This window comes from Microplitis mediator, chromosome 4 (genome assembly GCF_029852145.1).
Source record: "Microplitis mediator isolate UGA2020A chromosome 4, iyMicMedi2.1, whole genome shotgun sequence".
NCBI classification, from domain to species: Eukaryota; Metazoa; Arthropoda; class Insecta; order Hymenoptera; family Braconidae; genus Microplitis; species Microplitis mediator.
The window spans coordinates 13,763,607-13,783,282 of NC_079972.1; the positions used below are offsets into that span (position 1 = coordinate 13,763,607).

General features: G+C 32.1%; 4 protein-coding genes and 3 non-coding genes across 8 annotated transcripts in view; 5 read left to right on the forward strand and 2 right to left on the reverse strand.

Moving 5' to 3' along the window:
• Positions 1-144: 144 nt before the first annotated feature.
• LOC130666992 (superoxide dismutase [Cu-Zn]) lies at positions 145-1,183 on the forward strand. The gene is made up of 4 exons (XM_057468345.1): positions 145-287; positions 407-503; positions 676-863; positions 936-1,183. The coding sequence occupies exons 1-4, from the start codon at positions 225-227 to the stop codon at positions 1,041-1,043; spliced, it is 456 nt and encodes a 151-aa protein (XP_057324328.1). The 5' UTR covers positions 145-224; the 3' UTR covers positions 1,044-1,183.
• On the reverse strand, positions 735-2,527 carry LOC130666991 (uncharacterized). The gene is made up of 4 exons (XM_057468344.1): positions 2,207-2,527; positions 2,026-2,132; positions 1,753-1,958; positions 735-1,643 (listed from the first exon to the last, which is right to left on the reverse strand). The coding sequence occupies exons 1-4, from the start codon at positions 2,371-2,373 to the stop codon at positions 1,305-1,307; spliced, it is 819 nt and encodes a 272-aa protein (XP_057324327.1). The 5' UTR covers positions 2,374-2,527; the 3' UTR covers positions 735-1,304.
• A 2,514-nt stretch (positions 2,528-5,041) lies between these two features.
• LOC130666994 (uncharacterized) lies at positions 5,042-7,684 on the forward strand. Its single transcript, XM_057468346.1, has 4 exons — positions 5,042-5,340; positions 5,437-5,494; positions 5,571-5,837; positions 6,892-7,684. Exons 1-4 carry the CDS (start codon positions 5,252-5,254, stop codon positions 7,255-7,257), a joined length of 780 nt encoding a protein of 259 aa, XP_057324329.1. The 5' UTR covers positions 5,042-5,251; the 3' UTR covers positions 7,258-7,684.
• Positions 7,685-7,858: 174 nt separating this feature from the next.
• Positions 7,859-19,676, reverse strand: part of LOC130666996 (circadian locomoter output cycles protein kaput-like) — an 82,188-nt gene continuing 70,370 nt past the window's right edge. Inside the window, exons 5-9 of one of the 2 annotated variants that reach the window (XM_057468349.1) lie at positions 15,510-15,719; positions 13,346-13,640; positions 13,127-13,268; positions 11,750-13,028; positions 7,859-11,134 (exon numbers count right to left, since the gene is read on the reverse strand). In XM_057468349.1, coding sequence (XP_057324332.1) covers positions 10,850-11,134; positions 11,750-13,028; positions 13,127-13,268; positions 13,346-13,640; positions 15,510-15,719 — 2,211 coding nt within the window. In that variant the 3' untranslated portion in view covers positions 7,859-10,849. Of the gene's footprint in view, positions 11,135-11,663; positions 13,029-13,126; positions 13,269-13,345; positions 13,641-15,509; positions 15,720-19,676 lie in introns of both variants that reach the window. The other variant, XM_057468348.1, reaches the window with a different exon arrangement.
• Trnam-cau (transfer RNA methionine (anticodon CAU)) lies at positions 15,834-15,905 on the forward strand. Its single transcript has one exon. It is a non-coding gene; the product is annotated as a tRNA-Met (tRNA).
• Trnam-cau (transfer RNA methionine (anticodon CAU)) lies at positions 16,927-16,998 on the forward strand. Its single transcript has one exon. It is a non-coding gene; the product is annotated as a tRNA-Met (tRNA).
• Trnam-cau (transfer RNA methionine (anticodon CAU)) lies at positions 17,978-18,049 on the forward strand. Its single transcript has one exon. It is a non-coding gene; the product is annotated as a tRNA-Met (tRNA).

Below are 19,676 nucleotides of genomic sequence, written 5' to 3' on the forward strand. Positions count from 1 at the left end.
TCTGAAACCGCGAACCGCAATTGGACGTTTTTTCCATTGGTCAAGAAAATAAAAAAATAAACATCTTAATTAATTCACAGCGTATTTCACACGGCACTAATAAACTTTATTTTGCCGTGAGCAGATAGTGATTCAGCAAAATAACTGATAATAAATAAGTTATTGCGTCGAAGAACCTGCGATTGAACGCTCGATAATTTTAAAACCGGTAACGACATTTTAAAATGGTCAAAGCAGTCTGCGTATTACAGGGCGAAGTTGCCGGAACCCTTTGGTTCGAACAAGACGTAAGTCATATTTATTTATTTAATAATTATTCTATACATAAATATAAAAATGTCCATTTATTTGTCATGATTTCAAGTTTTAATGCCGGTCTCATTTGTTTTTTTTTTATCAATGACAGAGCGGCTCAAACCCCGTCAAGGTCACTGGAGAAGTAACTGGACTCAAGCCGGGTCTCCATGGTTTCCATATCCACGAGTTTGGTGACAATACCAATGGTAAATATACTTATATATCTTTTATATAATTATTGACAAACATATAATTAATTTAATGACAGGTCAATACTGCTTGCGTCATTCTGACATTGCAGTGATTTATAAATAATTTTTGCTACGAGTCATGTCTCGTGATATATATTTTATATTTATCAATAAATAATTTTTTTAGGATGTACCAGTGCCGGACCGCACTTCAATCCTCTAGGAAAAGAACATGGCGGTCCTGAGGACAGCTCCAGACACGTTGGAGATCTTGGTAATGTCCAAGCTGGCGCAGATGGTGTTGCCAAGGTCAACATCACTGATAAAATGATCGCTCTTCAAGGAGATCATACTATCATTGGCAGAACTCTTGTGGTAATTATTTAGATTTATATTTATTGCTGGCTTAAATTCATTGATGATTAATTTTTATCTCGTGTGTATCAGGTCCATGCTGACCCTGATGACTTGGGCAAAGGTGGTCACGAGCTGTCAAAAACAACTGGCAATGCAGGAGCTCGTTTGGCTTGCGGAGTAATTGGAATTACTAAATAAGAGCAATGAATAATTATTTTAAAAATATGACCAAATTTTATGTATCAGACATTACTCATTAAAATATATTTAAATGAGTGTAATAAAAAATTATAATTATCATTCCTGTTTAAATAAAAACCAATTACTCGTATATACAATTTTATTATTTATTTACATGATCCTTGAGTTTTAATTAAAATAAAACAGAACGTAAATAATGGGATGCTGGGGATGGATTTTAAAGAACGCGATTAAATAAAATAAAAATTTTTATTAAAATTATTTGTAACGCTCGTAGATGTTTCTGCTGTCGTATCCACCGCGGGATCTGTGGGCGCTGGGCATGAGAGCTATCGGTTGTCTAGGAGGAGGTGCCACAGTCGTTCCTGAGAACAGCATGAAGATGAGCCAGTACAGGCCTCCGACGCAACGAGTTAAAAAATCATAGAGACCAAACAGTATTGGTGTCAATGCTTTCACCAGATTAGACAACTCGTGGGTTATTTTAATACTGAAGTCAGCGGAGTACCAGAGAAAATTTGCGAGCAGGGTTATGAGACTCATCAGTACTACGGCGATGAATTTGGTCGCTTCTACTAAATTGTGATACGTGAGGATCTGAAAAAAATATATCAACTATAAATTTTCTGGTAACGAGCTGGTGATCTGGTACTTGACCAAATCATCATCAGCTTCCTGCGAGATGATGATGAGTAAATGAAATTACTTGATTTATATCAAATTCTTGATAATCTTCTGGTATAGTTGATCTTCTAGATGAATTATGAAATGATTTAAGAGATTTCAGTTGAAGCTGCACAGTATTGTCATAAATTTTAACTGATTTTATTCTGAACCAGTACTTGCCAAATGTCATTGACTCCAAGTCAACCCATAGTTTGTAATCCTGTACTTCATCATCAATAATTGTCCCTAATAAATAAAATCATCAACAATTGAAAACTTGAAGATTGAAAATTTATCCTCAGTGAATACTCACTAGTAATACCGAGAGATTTATCTCCATTAAGTTCTTTGTGCACGACATCGTAGAGTTGTTTCAAAATTCCGACGATCTCTTCATCTTTGTCGACTACAACTATATCTCTGAAATTAAATGTTTATTATATAAACAATTATATTTATAAATATATGTGTAGGTATTGATATAGATAACGTACTTGTATATCGCTGACGGATGATTCTTAACCAATCGCCGCTCTAAATATTCCCCTACAAATATCGTGTTTGATTTTCTTATAATGCTCATTAATTTACTTTTCAAATTAATTGTCGCATCATCGATACTTGAATTTGAGCTAATTGATGAATTATATGACGAATTCATTTTTATTATTCACGTAAAATAATAGTGAGTAATTATACTAATTAATATGTAATAACTTTTAGCTGTCATTGGTCATTTTTTGATTTTGTAAATTAAATATTATTATTGTATCACGTAATCTGTCAGCGTAAGTTAATTAGTAAAATTTCTTATCAAAGTATATATAAATATATCAGGTATTTTTCGTGAATCATAATATGCACAATATATTGTTGATAAGCAAGAAAATGATGGATATTGTAGAAATCGTACATTTCAAAACGCGCCGCACCGCGCGACGCACAGTAAAAATTAGCGCGAAATATAAAACTTAAATTTTAAAATTGAACTACTGATTTAATTATAGCAATTATATTAATTACACTCAAAGTACACCCTAATTATTGTTAATTAGAGTTTTAAAAAATTACGAGAGTTTTATTACAATAAATATAAATAAAAACATTCATATAAATTATTTAAATTTGAATTTTTAGTTTCCGCGGTAAATCAAACTATTGCTTGCGACATTTAAAATGCAAAGAGAAGATTCGCTGCCCATGGACTCTTTGAAAGAAAAGAAAAAATTTAGGAAATTTCCTAACAAAAATAAAAAAAAAATATATATATATATAATATTTATTTATTTTAAAAATATAATATATTGCATATATTGTTTAATATTTTGTTAATCTGTAAATTGAATATTTCGTTTATATTATTTTCTTATCATTTAATTATTTTCCAAGCACAAGGATTATTTCTTTCCCTATATTACATCCATTCGTAAGCTTATTTTTTCCAAGTGTCAGAATGCAAAGACTTCGTGCTGTCCAATACATCGACAAAATACTCATACTTTTTTTTCATTTCAATTAAAATATTATTAGTACCCGGGCCACCGATAGATGGACAAATATTTACTTTCTTTTTCACGGTTACACAGATTGCATAAACCTTTAAGTACCAAATAATTTATAAGTTGGCAGTGTTAGGGTTTTTTGTTTTTCGATTTTTTCTCCCTATATCATGTGTATTTCATATATACAAACAACAATATTGTTAAACTAAGAAAACATTGCGCACTGGGTTATGTTATTCTAATAACGGGAACCAAAAACATAAATTAAGTTGTATACACTGTACAAAATGTATTGTAAACTATATTTTTAATAAAAAAAATTTTAAAAACTAAAACTAAGAAGTTGGCAGTGTCATTTGAGTACGGAATGATGTATTTCTGCTTAGATATGAAACCATTTTTAATTATTAATGAAATGGTCTTGCCAAAATCAAATGAAATTAAAGAATTACATTAGAATAATCAATAGAATATGTAGATTTCTTCACGAAATCTCCGAAAAAATTAAATTTTCCAATTGACTGAAATGATAAATAAATCTTTCTATTTGAGGTATGGCCGGTTGGCACGTTTTTTAAATTAAAAACGTATCGAAGGTTTGGTTTATCAAACACATTAATTCTTGAATTTTTTTATGGCTTGTCAATTAATTTATCAAAATTGTTTTACCGTGCTAATACTTAGTTGCGGAACAAGATGAATACAATTTGAACGCTTATTGTTTACGGAATTATTGGCCTTTAGAGCGTTCTGAATGACTCTGCCGATCTTAGAATAATTCGTCTTCTGCAGCTTATCCTCCACAATGCTATCTTTTGTGAACTTTGGAATTGCCTCAAAGTTCACGAGGTTTCGATATTACTCTTTATAGCATTCCCGCGCACTGTAAATAATTTAAAAAGTCGATTATTAACATTCGATTGTTGTACATGTAATTATTTTATATCCGTACCGAAGCTCAATATCTTTCACGGGATTTTTTTTATAAAACCAGCTTTTCAAGCTTAAGAGCGTTGTGCATTACTCTTTTGATCTCCGAGTAATTCATCTTCTGTAGCTTATTCTCCGCGCCCTGCCAATACTTATTGAGTAACTTATTGTTGAACGTTGGATGTTTTTGGATGCTCTAATTGACACTCCAATTTAAAAATTGTTTTTAAGTCTATTACTTCAGGATGTTGAGAAGATATTGTTTTTTTTCCTCCAACTACAAAGTTAAGACTACAGCAATTACAGGCATCAATCACGGAGTCTATTGATTGTATGAACTTCGTAGGCTTACTACATGTATTACTATTCAAAATATTTGCTGTACCTGCATTATTTAATGCAGCAGAAAATTTTTTACTATTTAAAAAGTTGGAATACTTTACGATCATAAAATCGTAATGAAAAGTATTAGCTTTTCACTTATATCTAATTTTATTTTACAGGAATCTTAATGAACCTGAAGTTCGCAGACAACTAAAAATTTTCTGATTTTTTTTTCAACAATTTAATATAAAAAAAAAAAAATCAAAAATATGTACCTGTAGAAAATTAGAAAAACTATTAGTGCAATTTTCTGAAATATTTTTTTTTTAATTTCGTCGTTTGTAAAAAATCCAAAATTTACCAGACGTCAACTAATTTCAGTTTATTGTCGATAATATTTTATTTTCTCTTTAAAAATCAACTTATCAAGTCTTCTCTCTGAAAAATGGCCAGTAGTTTAATGATAACAACAAGTGATGTCGCCACATTGTTATCCGAATATGCTGCCCTCAATTTACTCAGCTGATTTTCGAGGAATCATTTTTATTAACTCTTACTCTCACTTGCACCACTTCCCCTCTCACTTCTTTTGTTCAGTTTTTAGTTTACTCGTTTACTGCAGCAGTTGTCTGTGTGTTAGATTGTCAATTACATACATCAAATAACAACTTTTTTTTAAACATGATGAATATATTTGCTAATTTTAGTGACGTCATCTCATCGATCACTGATATTTACATTTAACACATACTGCTGTTGAGTAAATTAATTTATCTGGTTAAGATGCCGAAGAGTAATAAAATAAAAAGAAATAAATCAGCCGCTCGTTCAAAGCTCGTTAATAAAAAAAAGTCTGCGACTTTACAATCCAGGTACTCATACATTTATTTATTTAATTAATTAATTAATCAAAATATAATAATTGCCTGGACATCTTACGAATTTTAATTATTGTATTGATTTCCCAGAGTTATGTCAGAGAACAGACGGGAGTCAGTTGAAGCTGATGAAGTACCCGAGACACCTGTAAGTAATTGTCATAAAAATTATAAATTAATTTATTGCGCGTAATTATTTATAGTGACAATGAATTTTTGAATAGAATAATGTGGATAAAAATTCATCTACGAGCAATGGCGGCTTTGTCGCAGACGAGCATGAGTTTAATTACGAGGATGATGAATTAGAGCAATTACATATCAACAGATTGTTTAATCATATTTGTTACTCTGAAGATGTTGTTTCCATGCTGCCAAATCGCTCATGGGCTATCCATTGTACTGAGGAACCATTAAAACGAATTGTTGTCAGTGAAATTTCTATGATTAATTTACATGGAAGAGGTTTTGAACCCTTTTATATTAAACAGGTAATTTAAATTTTATTTTATTATCTTAATATTTTAGGAAGATATTTTTTATGTTATGGTAAGAAAAATTTGTTCCATGACAACTGATCCCTGACTAGATCACAGACTAGATCCAACTGACAACTGGTCCTACTGACAACTGATCTTATAGTTCATCAGTTTCATTAAGATTTTCATAACTTTCATTATCATCATCTCCAAAAGCTTCGTCTTCATCATTTTTAATCACGATCCTGAAGTTAGCAGACAGTTACAAATTTTCGGATTTTTTTTCAATAAATAAATTACAAAAAAAAAAACTAAAAATATACACATGTAGAAAATTTAATAAACTATAGGTACAATTTTTCAAAATATTTTTTTTTATAGTTAATCGTTTTTAAAGAAATTCAAAAACTGTCAGACGTCTGCTAACTTCAGTATTATTTTATGATCCTGAAGTTAGCAGATAATTAAAAATTCCCGGATTTTTTTTTAACAAATCAATCAGAAAAAAAACAAAAATAAAAATATGCACATGTAGAGAATTTAAAAAACTACAGGAGCAATTTTTTCAAATTTTTTTTTTCTTATAATTTACTCTCTAAAATAAAATCCAAAAATTATTAGACGTCTGCTAACTTCAGTATCATATTATTTTTAATCGAATGTCGATGGGATCAATTTATAGGGATCATAAAATTATTGGGATCAGTTGACGGCACATCATAAAAATTTTATGATATTGAAATCAGCCTTCTAATAATTTTTTTTTAAAATGATAAATTTAAAAAAAAAATATTCTAAGAAATTGCACTTTTACTTTTTTTAATTTTCTACATGTACATATTTTTTTTTTTTTTTTTAATTAAATTGTTAATAAAAAAATCGAAAATTTTAATTGTCTGCTAACTTCAGGATCGTAAAATTTTTTGTACAATTCAAATATTATTCAAAAATTTATTTGACAGCAGGTTAATTAATTTTTAATAAAATGTAATTTTAATTATTTATTAATAATAAGTTTATAAAATTTATTTATATTTTAGCTTTAATTGTAATAATTTTTTTACAGATTGTACTTGACGAAAAACTTAACTTCGAATTATTTTTAATAAACGTCAAGACTGTGTTAAAAGACAAACCTTGTTCAATAAGTAGTATATCTGACTTTGAGTCAGTGCTGGACTACGTGAGCAGTTTAAAACTGTGCGGGGGTGGTCCGGAAGTAACGAAATACAGCAACGTAAGCCCTGAGTGCGCTTACAAAGATCCTTACAACAAGTGGAGGCACAACTTGTGCACACTCGAGGTCCACGACTGCGACGTGTGTGAGGCATGTGTGTCTCTTGACGAGATCCTTAAACGTCATTCCCAGCGAGTAAAGTCGCCTCTGAAATCTCGCAACCACGTCGTCGTGGCCAAGAGGAAAAAAATTTAATTACCGTGATTTGAATGTTGCGTTTAGTGATTTGTTAAAATATAAAATCTATTTTATATCTCAGATTAATATATAAGAATAGTCTTCGCTGATAAATGTTCAAAGATTTAATCTTTGGTTAAATATTTTCATGAGTTCAAACAAAAAGTTTGATACTGAAGTCAGCCGAGGTCTTATAGTTTTTGGATTTTTTTTAAAACGTTAAATTATAAAAAAAAATTATTTAAAAAAATTGCATGTATAGATTTTTAAATTTTCTACATGTGCATATTTTTAGTTTTTTTTTTTTCGTGACTGATTTGTTGAAAAAAAAAATCCGAAAATTGTAAATCGTCTGCTGACTTCAGAATAAAAAAAAAGTTTCTCAACTCTAAACTTCCAATAAATATTTAAAATATATTTTCTAAGTGCGTTGTTTGTTTTGTATCATAAATGTAAATAAATAATAAACATTTAATTAGTTTATAATTAATAATCTATTTTATTAAATAGTTTTATTTAAATTAATGAATTACTATAAAATAATTATTGTTTCTATCATATTATAATTTATTTCATATAAACATTTAATACATTTTGTTAAAATTTATTTTTTCAAGTAGTTTTAATTTTAGCGCTAAAATATTCTACTTACTCAGATATTTAAAACATAAGAATTTAATCGTCGAATTATTATTTTTAAATTGTTTGGCATGATGATACATTTTATTTATTTAAATATCAATACAAGTAAAACTTTAACGTCAAATAGGAAAATTTATTTTAATTACGAGAGTAATGATATGTCATTAGTCACCGAGTGACACGTCTAAGCATTTATTTATATTTTTTTTAAATTATTTATTAGTAATTAAATATTTTCATTTAATTTATGCCGCATCGCTGGAAGGGATTGTACATTTAAACGTAATGATAACTAGCATTGAAATAAAAATATAATTTTTTTCGAGACAATTCACACAGTACTGAGATCTCGATGCGTCGTAATTTTTTTCATTCCGACAGCTGTTTTTTTCTCTAATTAATTCAAATTTTTTTTCTCTGCTGATAAATGTCACCTACAGTTAATATTAATAATAATTTTAAATTGAATATATAAATATACAATTAATATACATTTTATGCTCTTGTTATTAAAGTCTGATTTTAAATAAAAATCGTAAACTTTTTCACGAGCATACGACTACTAATTCGCATCATACATGGACTAGACTTGATTTCTTATTACTATTTTTTTTTTTTAATTAATTAATTTATTTATTTATATTTTTTATGCAACATTGCAGTTGTTAGAAGAGTTTGAAAGATAACGAAAAGGTCGATGATAAAAATTTATTGCACTCAGTTGCAAAGTCAACTTTTTCTTACAGTACTCATTTAATTTATAATTATTTATAAATATTATAATTTTAGTAATGGACGATTTTTCTACAAATAAATTTTTTTTTTCATAAATTTTTACTCCAAATTATAATTCCTTTGGCTTTGCAAATGAGGACTATCAATAATTAATAATTAATAATTATAATTATAATAATAGATATGGAAGGCTCACCTAGCTGCATTGAACACAAAAAAAGACATTTGCATAAATAGTGTATAAATTAATTAAGTACAAAAAATTACAAACTTATTAACAAATAAAAACAAAATTAGTATTGGCAAGACTGAGTTGTTCCAATCAATCAATCAATTAAATAATTTAACAAAACGGGAAGGCATCAGTTGCCTACAATCGAATGCCTACGATATTTTTCCGTAGATTATAAATGTTTACTGGTCAATTTCTTACTGCTGTTGCCTACTAAAATTTTTTTTCTACGGTTCTATTGCCTACGCAAATATAAAATATATAATTTAATTGCGGGCAAAAATTATTGCAATGTTCTATTGCCTGCTTAAAAATATTTCATGATGTTCAATTGATTACTATTTAATTGTGAACTCAAATCAAAGAAATATCTAATTAATGTCGATAAGCTTCTGATTTATTTGCTGAGAAAATCTTGTACTTGTTGAGGAGAAATGATCGAGGTTCAAGACCGATCACTTGAGAAAAAAAATACAGCTGATCTGTAAAATATCAGAACCGCGGTAGTCTTCACAAAAGTATAACTCGCCGGTCCATAATAAGATACTGGGTTGAATCTCATAGTCGATGGAGGAAATGACCTGATCAGGTCACTAATTTCTAATAGAAAACTCTGTCAAGTTTTTCAGTTACTATCCCTATCAAAAAGTTCCCATAGAATCCACTCAAATGGATCAAAATCCGCATAGAAATCGATACGTCTATTGGATCCCATGCGGTCTTTGACCCATTTGAGGAGAATCTATGGGAGCTTTTTGATAGGGATTGTGAAGACTACCGTGATTCTGATATTTTACCGATCAGCTGTGTTTTTTTTCTCAAGTGATCGGTCTTAAACGTCGATCATTTCTCCTCAACAACTACAAGATTTTCTCAGCAAATAAATCAGGAGCTTATCGACATTAATTAGATATTTCTTTGATTTGGGTTCACAATTAAATAGTAATCAATTGAACATCATGAAATATTTTTACGTAGGCAATAGAACATTGCAATAATTTTTGTCCGCAATTAAATTATATATTTTATATTTGCGTAGGCAATAGAACCGTAGAAAAAAAATTTAGAAGGCAACTGAGCAGTAAGAAATTGACCAGTAAACATTTATAATCTACGATAAATATTGTAGGCATTTGATACTTTCAGCAGAAACAATGCAGGCAACTGATGCCTTCCCTAACAAAACAATTTAAATGGAAAAAAAAATTAAATAAAAATAATTAAACAAATTCAACAATCCGCAAGCTACACAAATTTAATTAAATAATTAAATATATTAATTGAGAATTGAAACTAAAATCGATACAGCTTTTTTACGTAATTTTCCTAACAAAATAATAATAATAATTAATAATTATTTGCTTTCACTCTAATAATAAATATTACAATATATATATGTACGTCTCTGACGATTATTGTGTTTAAATAATCACACATATCACAGAATACGTATTTTTTTTCTGTAGAAAAATTATACAAGCATAATATATTGTACAGAATAATCATTTACGTTTTTTTTTATTTTAAATTTAAACTGAGATTTCGTACGTTTGTTACTTTAAATTAATTTTTACTTAACTTAAATAACTTCATTACTTAAAATCAGTTGTAATTATAACTATCTCACAATCTCGCTACTCAACTAGCCTCTGTACAGAGTAAACTGCTTTTAAAAACAATAAATATCCTTCATTTTTTGTGCAGCAGATAAATTTTTAAATAGAGGCATAAATAAATTTTATTTTACAAAATTAAATTACCGCGAAATTTCAAAATATACAAAAAAAAATAAACCGCGAACCGGTTGGTCGGCAAGCGAAAGTATTTAACATTAAATTATTAAATTAATGAATTTATTTATATTTATATTTATATTTATGTTATAATTAAAATTGAGTTTTCAGAGTTAATTGCTGACACGCGCTGACGTATGTCGAGTCAAATGAATGACTTTTTTTATTGCAATCCTCGAGGGGGATCAGGTATGAGGTGCTCGGCTTCCTACTGGTTGAGGAGGGTGTTGGTCACCTCAGAGATGGACAGCAGAGGACTCCCGGCGTCCGGTTTGGTATCTGAGAGGCAGCTGGCACTATTGTGGCAACCGATGAGGCTGCGTGATGCGACGGATGATACAATGCGTTGATGTTGATGTTGTTGTTGCTGCTGTTGTTGTTGTTGGTGGTGGTGGTGTTGTTGTTGTTGCTGTTGCTGCTGCTGTGTTCCTGGGGCATGTCCATGCCCGAGCCTGCTAAGTCCGTCCCCGTTCCCGCTGACGATGGTGACGTGCTGCAACCAAAAGTACATTTTTTCGTGTGAACCTCAAAGTTTTATAGAATTTTCGCTTAATTGTTAACCAGTAAAGTTTTTTTTAAATCTAATAAGCTGAGTTGTTGAGAAAGAGACAGCGGGTAAGCGAAAATAAAATTTTTTGTACGTAATTGAACGCAAACAGTCGATAGAGTGCGGAATTAATTTTTTTTTGTCTGATATGAAAGTCCTAAGTCTGCTGAAGCGAACGGTGGCTATTGTATGGGTACAATTGTAGTCAGGACGTCGGTAACTGTGTCAGGCGGTATCTCTGAATCGAAAAATCGAAGCACTGGCAAACATCAACGCGCCAAATTACACACGATACCGAATGGAAAACATTATTTTTTATTGCTAGAGCTATTACGGCGCAGTAAGACAAAATAAATGATATAGTTGGCGGTTTGTTTGCTAAACATCAGTAATTATTGTCGAGAAAAAATGAAAGATAAATAAAAAGAGAAAATAAAAATAAAAAATAAACTGGTGAGGCAGCGGTGACACTCACTGGGGCGTGTGCCTTGGTGGTGCGGGGTGGTGATGGTGGTAGGGATAGTACTGGTAGTGATGGTGATGTTGCACTCCTTGCCATACCTCGGCGCCCGTCTCCCCATGAGCGTGTCCTTGGTGATGCGAGTATCCACCGGATGTGCCGTAGTGACTAGTTACAGGATACTGATTTTGTTGCTGTTGTTGTTGCTGTTGCTGCTGCTGCTGCTGGTGCTGCTGGTGATTTTTTCCTCTCGGTGGACTCGGAGCTTGCTGCTGGCCCCCGTTGGGCGAGGTCTGTTTCCACTTGCAGTCGCCGTTTATTGAGTTCATTTCGGCCAGTGATTTGAGTGGATCATTGCCGACATTCCCGGGGTTCGTATTCGAGTGTGACGAGTGGGTCGAGTGAGGCGTGGGTGGACTATAGCTTCCATTGTTTTTCGGCGGAGACCTTGGTGGCGGACCCCACATGAGAACTGTTTGTCTTGGAGCTTCACTGCCGTAGACGTCAGGCTTAACGTCTTCCATTTTGGGCGTGCGAACCCCATTGGCAGCTGTCACTGGTGAACTGCCGGCTGAATTACTCGAGGACGCACCTTCTAAGGAGTGTCTGCTGCCGGCTCTAACGACACTGATGTCTGGGTTTTGATGCAACGGAGTCGCTGTGACAGGACTCGGTGCATAAGGCGAGCCGCTCACGCTGTTGGGATGCCGCGTGTCCACGTAACTGTATTTGGGAGACTCTAGCTGCTGGCAGTACAAGCGTTCCTCTGTTTTACTGCTCGCCAGCTGGTGAGTGTCGTACGTGGGCAGCGAGACATCGATGAACCCGTTGTAGGCCGTCGTTGTGTGATAGTCGGGATAGTAAGACCCCAAAGGACGATACTGGAACAAATTCTCTGTCGCGGTGAGGTAACGATTGTCCAGAGCCGTCGCTGGATACAGAGTCTGGTGATAGTTTCCCGTGTGACCGATGTACGTCGTCAGAGATGGATCCGTGGTTGCTGCGACTGCTGCCGGAGCGTACGGAGTCGGATACATGGTATTGAGGTTGCTGTACGCCACGGCAACTGCCGCAGCAGCACTTGTGTCCGCTGTTAAATAGTCGACCGATGCGACTGTGGGTGTCGTAGGTGGCGAACCCGAGGATTGATTGGCCAACTTGGTTCTCTTACTCCGACACGTCGACAGGAAGTCACGAAGTTGAGTCTTGTAACGACGATTCACTCGCTGAGGTGTCGGTTGGGCTGGCAACGTTGGCGTCATTGATGGCCCTGTCAGACTGTCGTTGTCTGAGAAATAACTATTGGTCAGGCCTGCGTCTAGATAACTCACTTTGAAGTCCATCGTACGTTTCCCCAGTAGATCGCGACCTTCTTCCTCCCTGTCATGATACAACAGCAAATAGGTCAATGCAAATTTATTCAGTAAACGGAAATAAATTATAAATAATTCAAATCTTTTATTTTTTTTCAAACTTACATCAAAGGGCGGTGAGTACTGATGACAAAGTCCGGCTTTGAATTTTTGTAAACTAGTCGGGAACTTGTCTGCAGCCATTGCCAGCCGCCGTCTTTCATTTGATACCTATAGGCTATCATGCCCGAGGCGCCGGTTTTCAAAACTGAAAGTAACAAATAATAATTATAAGTAATTTGTATAATTTAAAAATATTTATAACAATGAGTTTGAAGTACTCACGTTCTTGATGAGCACTTGCGACGTATGCGAGATCATCGTAGTGAACTAAATCATAGCCGCCAAGATTCGTTAGCTCTGCGTCTGAGTAACCCAGCAACATCTTTCCCCGTTGGTCCATCGACACCAGCGCAAAGTCCAGTTTGTGTTTGCTCTTGAACATAACTTCTTTCTGCGGTACTTCGAGCAACGAAGGAGGTCCAAAAGGGGTACAGAGAGCAAACAGCGCCAGCGGAGGCTCTTCCGTCTTTCTATTTTGACCATGCAGTACTTTCACTCTCCCCCTAATGTCTAATCTCTGCAATTAAAATATTATTTTATTAAATTACTCAAAAATCTACGCACAGTAACAAACATTTTTAAATTTCGCGGGGTTTTTAAATAAAGTCTAACCGCGACTTGCTTGTGATAAAAAATTTTAACGATTACAGTTTCATTTTCATAAACGTCAAAGCGGCAGTTTTTGCTCAGCACAATACGAGCGAGCGAACAAACAGACCCAGTATCCGGTTTTCGGACTTGTGTTCAGCGTTGGATCCATTTGCTGAATTTCTTATTTCCATTGTCGAGCGGTAATTAGTGTTTTGTTATTACGAGCAATTTTACTTTACTCTCAGCTTAATTAAAACCGCAATTGCTTCTCATATCGAATAATTATTTAAGGTATCGATCGATTTATCCAGCAGCTTAACTCAATTATCAAGGGACTTCCCAATCGAGTGATATCACCGAGTCATGGACGATATTAATGAAGAGAAAAGAGAATGAGAAATCTATACTGGTATAAATATACCAGATACGAGATCCCTCTTTCAGTTAATTTAGAATTTCCCATCAGAGCAATTACTCGCCTGCTCTCTTTTATATCTCTGTTTAGCTATTGAATCATTAATCAAATTCATTAACTCGATATACTAAACTTAAATTCATTTTTCGAAACGTCTATATTTTTTTCTTTTACGGAATCATTAATTCGTAATTGATTGATAGCTTCATTTATATAATAGGGTGGTAGTTAAAAATTAAATTTTCTCAGGCGCCCCATAAAAAGCTTCTTTTTAGTAAAAACATACATGGGGAATTTGGTTTTTTCTTTTTAAGGAAAAAGGACACGTGCCGCAGGACGATCAAAGTTCATTTTTCGATACAATCGCGGTTTTTTTTAAATATCTCATGAAATATGCAGATTGAAGGAAAAGTCGTAGGAACAATTTTGTAGGGAATTCAATTCCTGACAAAAAAGGTCATATTCATTTTTTGAATAAAATGTGTATTTACGAAGATACTCTGAAAAAACTTCTCATAAAAATGCTCAATTGATAAGATCTAAAAAAGTTTTTTTAAAATATCTTCATAAATACACATTTTATACAAAAAATGAACATGACCTTTTTTGTCAAGAATTTAATTTCCTACAAAATTGTTCCTATGATTTTTTCTTTTAATCTGCATATTTCATGAGATATTTAAAAAAAACCGCGATTGTATCGAAAAATAAACTTTGACCGTCTTGCGGCACGTGTTCTTTTTACTTAAAAAGAAAAAACCAAATTTCCCACGTATTTTTTTACTAAAAAGAAGCTTTTTATGGGGCGCCTGAGAAAATTTAATTTTTAACGACCACCCTATAATATATATCATATTGTATTCCGTTTTTACGAAAGCTTATAAAAATAAGTATGTAAATTTATTTTTAACTCGATACACTCGATTACTAAGCACGAGATGCTTCGGTTTTAGCAGAACTGAGTCGAAAAAAAAAATTTTATTCTTAACTTGGGAACTCGCGTGACTTTGATTCGATTTTTAGAGAGAATCTGATGAATGAATGAATGAAAATATTTTTCGTGTGTAAGTTTTAATTTTTTTTTATAAATTATTGTTTTTAAATTTTTAAATAACAAATTTAAGTATCCGAGTTCTCTTACACGCTCGGAAATTTAATTTCTTTTAGTCTTGCTGGTGATATTTAGCTGGAGGGTGCAATGGCTGGGAGAGACAGGAAAAAAGTAATTACTTTGGAAATGAAATGTTTTTAATTTATTTGCTCGTGAAAAATATTAATTAATGTTTTAGCGGTTCGCGTTTTTGCGATAGTCATTAAGACGGATTGTAAAGAGTTTAAATTACGGTTTTAAATGTGAGTTTTCAAGTATTAAGAATTTACCAAGAAGCCGGAAGTGTTGTCTAGAAGACAACGGAAGCGGACGGTAAAGCTCCGTTCCAGCAGATGGCTATGCTGGATCGAGAGTGCATCGTGAAGGGGTAAGTTTGAGCTTTCGGATGGTAAAAAAGAATTCCACATTAGTTGACGTTGTAGCTCTTCCCGGTCTTCGCTGTGGACTAGTTCGTAGACACTTTGATGGACTATGTCAGACTGAAACATAAATTATTTATTTATTTATTTTATTTACTAATTGTATGTGGGAATTTGAAAGATGTAGATATATGAAAAGTTATGAATGGTTTTAAAAAGACAAAAGACATCAAGAGCAGAGTGGCGCAGTGGAAGCGTGCTGGGCCCATAACCCAGAGGTCCGTGGATCGAAACCACGCTCTGCTAAATTATATTTTTAATATTTGTAATTTATATTTTTAAAACTTGGACTTATTTTCTTATAAATGACCGACGTTAATTAACGTAAATATATTTTTTATAATATTTATGTAAAAAATATAAAAGTTTATAAGATTTGTAGATTAACAGTCTGATAGATTCGTCAGAGACACTTGATATGTTTGGGTTTGTTAACCCTAGATCTGGTCTCAGAATATCTCGACTACTCTACACCGTCAAATCAAATAAAAATTACGTAGTTCATGGGTCACTTAATAGAATAGCAAGGCTAGTCAATCGCAATTGGCGGACATCGACTTTTTTGGGAATAAAATTGCCTCATTCTCAGTCAATATCAAGAAGTTACATCTGCAATATTAATCATCAAATAATATAATTGTTATGTGGATTGTTATTTTTTCTTTTTGATTTATTTATATTTATATATCTTTTTATCATAGTATATTTCATTAGTGTACAGCCGATTGGCGTTAAATAAATAAATAAAATTCAAAATTAAGGTAAAAAATCCTAAACCCGATCGGTATCATTAGTCGCTCACTTTAATTGATTAATAGGTTTTTATAATTTTTATAGAAAAAAAATTATCATTGATAAATAATTATATGTATATCTAAATATATTAAGATATGACGTACCCGAGTATTTTGTAATTTACTATAAATTTAAATTGACTATTTTCGAAATCGCGCTTAGTCTGCTATTTTTTACTTTGACATTCGTTCGTTAGTTTAAATTTCGGTTCATTGAATTTCTTAACAATCGTTATAATTATATGTCGTTATATATATTTTAAAATTTTCATTTAATTTACCGACTTATATTGAGTGGTTTAATTTCATTCCACCGAAAAGTGACCGGGTATTAGATTCGTATCTTATGGATTAAAATTTTTTTCTTTAATAAAATAAAATAAATAGTTAGCAAATAAAATAATTAAGGGATGAATTCCAGCAGAATTGATCTGAAGCTCAAGTACGGCCATAAAATTTCCACCCTAAACTAGAGCAGAGTGGCGCAGTGGAAGCGTGCTGGGCCCATAACCCAGAGGTCCGTGGATCGAAACCACGCTCTGCTAAATTATATTTTTAATATTTGTAATTTATATTATGAAAACTTAGACTTATTTTCTTATAAATGACCGACGTTAATTAACGTAAATATATTTTTTATAATATTTATATAAAAAATATAAAAGTTTCTATGATTTGTAGATTAACAGTCTGATAGATTCGTCAGAGACACTTGATATGTTTGGGTTTGTTAACCCTAGACCTGGTCTTAGAATATCTCGACTCTACACCGTCAAATCAAATAAAAATTACGTAGTTCATGGGTCATTTAATAGAATAGCAAGGCTAGTCAATTGTGATTGGCGGACATCGACTTTTTTGGGAATAAAATTGCCTCATTCTCAGTCAGTATCAAGAAGTTATTTCTGCAATATTAATCATTGAATAATATACTTTTTATATGGATTGTTATTTTTTCTTTTTGATTTAGTGTATAGCCGATTGGCGTTAAATAAACAAATAAAATTCAAAATTAAGGTAAAAAATCCTGAACCCGATCGGTATCATTAGTCGCTCACTTTAATTGATTAATGAGTTTTTATAATTTTTATAGAAAAAAAATTATCATTGATAAATAATTATATGTACATCTAAATATATTAAGATATGACGTACCCGAGTATTTTGTAATTTATTCAAAATTTAAATTGACTATTTTCGAAATCGCGCTCCGTCTGCTATTTTTTACTTTAACATTTCGTTCGTTAGTTTAAATTTCGGTTCATTAAATTTCTTAACAATCGTTATAATTATAGCTCGTTATATATATTTTAAAATTTTCATTTAATTTACCGACTTATATTGAGTGGTTTAATTTCATTCCACCGAAAAGTGACCGGGTATTAGATTCGTATCTTATGGATTAAAATTTTTTTCTTTAATAAAATAAAATAAATAGTTAGCAAATAAAATCATTAAGGGATGAATTCCAGCAGAATTGATCTGAAGCTCAAGTACGGCTATAAAATTTCAACCCTCAACTAGAGCAGAGTGGCGCAGTGGAAGCGTGCTGGGCCCATAACCCAGAGGTCCGTGGATCGAAACCACGCTCTGCTAGAAAATCCTTTTGATTTTTTTTTCCGCATAAAAAATTTTTTAAATCAATTCTTGTAAGTTAAATTAATGATAGACATTATTCGTACAAGTTTGAGCAATAAAAAGAATTTAAGAACCAGTAAAATTATCTTATAGACGGACAAATAGTAAGTAAATTACTAACAACAGTTTACAAAGTTTGCGACATGATTATTGTTGTGACATGACTTGACTATAGGGTTGTATTAAATATATTATCCGTTGTTGTCACAAGTCATAAGTAGTTTACATGTAATTTCCCTGGACTGTCTGGCAGCTTAAAAAATCCGAGGATGAATAAAATAAATATCACAAGTCATAAGCTCGGGAATGTTTAGTCAAAGATTACTGTTTACGGAAGTGTACAAGCTGAGTAATAAATAGCCTTTGAACATTGTAGCGATCAATATAGCGAATTCCGTGGTGGAAAAAAAGCAAAAATAGTATGTAGTATAGTATACAGTATATACATACATATATAGACAGATATGTTTAAATAAAATAAATAAAGTTAAAGTAAAATAAAGTAAAGGGGAATAAGGAGTATGAGGAGAGTCGAACACGAAAGTCGTGATCCTCGTGCTCCTGATACCACTGGAAAGGACCTCGGAAGCTCTTTATCGAGATTTATTATTATTCATGGTCAGCAGTGACAAGCTGACTATATAATCAGCCCGAAAAAAATATATATTTAATAAATAATCTCGGGGTAAGAGAGTGTGTAATAATTTATAACTCGGATTAAGTTGGCTATGTGATGCAATATTTGTGATTATTATCACCAGTCAGCTCAGGTATGCCATATATGTTTATTTTAAGTTACGTCTATAGGCACTGACCAGATATATCTACATATCAACTCGAACATTCACATTATGTTTGTATTATTGAACGACGTCTCTAGTTTGTGCAGGCTATCACGGACATTATTATAATGTTATGACTGCTGATAACTGATACTAGAGTTGGGTAATGCCAATATATTTACTGTCTATTTTTTTTTAATTATTGAGACAGGTGTTGATTAGGTATAAGTTAATTAGAGTTTATTTTGTAGACAGACAGAAGATGGGCCAGAAAGGTTTTAAAAAATTGAGTAAATTTTCTTAAACTTTTTTTTCAGACGGCCCATTTTGCCCTGTAATTTTTTAAAGAGTAAAAAATAAATAATGAGCGAGAAAAATGTTAATTTATTGAATAAATAATTAATTAAAAAAATTTTGTGTCGTGTTTTAGTGATCGGTAATATTTAAGATTGGAGTGAAAAATGAAATAATTAATGGATAAGCAAACATATAAGAAGTCTCGTTCGAGAAATATATATTAAAATCATTTGATATTCATGTATTCGAAAGTAATGTGGGGATTGGTGAAATATTTAGCGAGGTGTCGACTAAAAGCAACGCCGACTTTACGACTACTACCGGCCGTATTAAATCCTTCACAAAAGATTCATGCGTCGATAAATAATTGAAGGTATTGTGAGGGAAGTTATCTTCTGGGTTACCGGTAGGCAGCTGAGACGGTGGTTGATTCAGGTTGCCAGGCTTTTTTTAGCTCTTACTCCTCCCAGCTTCTCAAATTTTTTTAAATTTTTTATTCTGCCTCT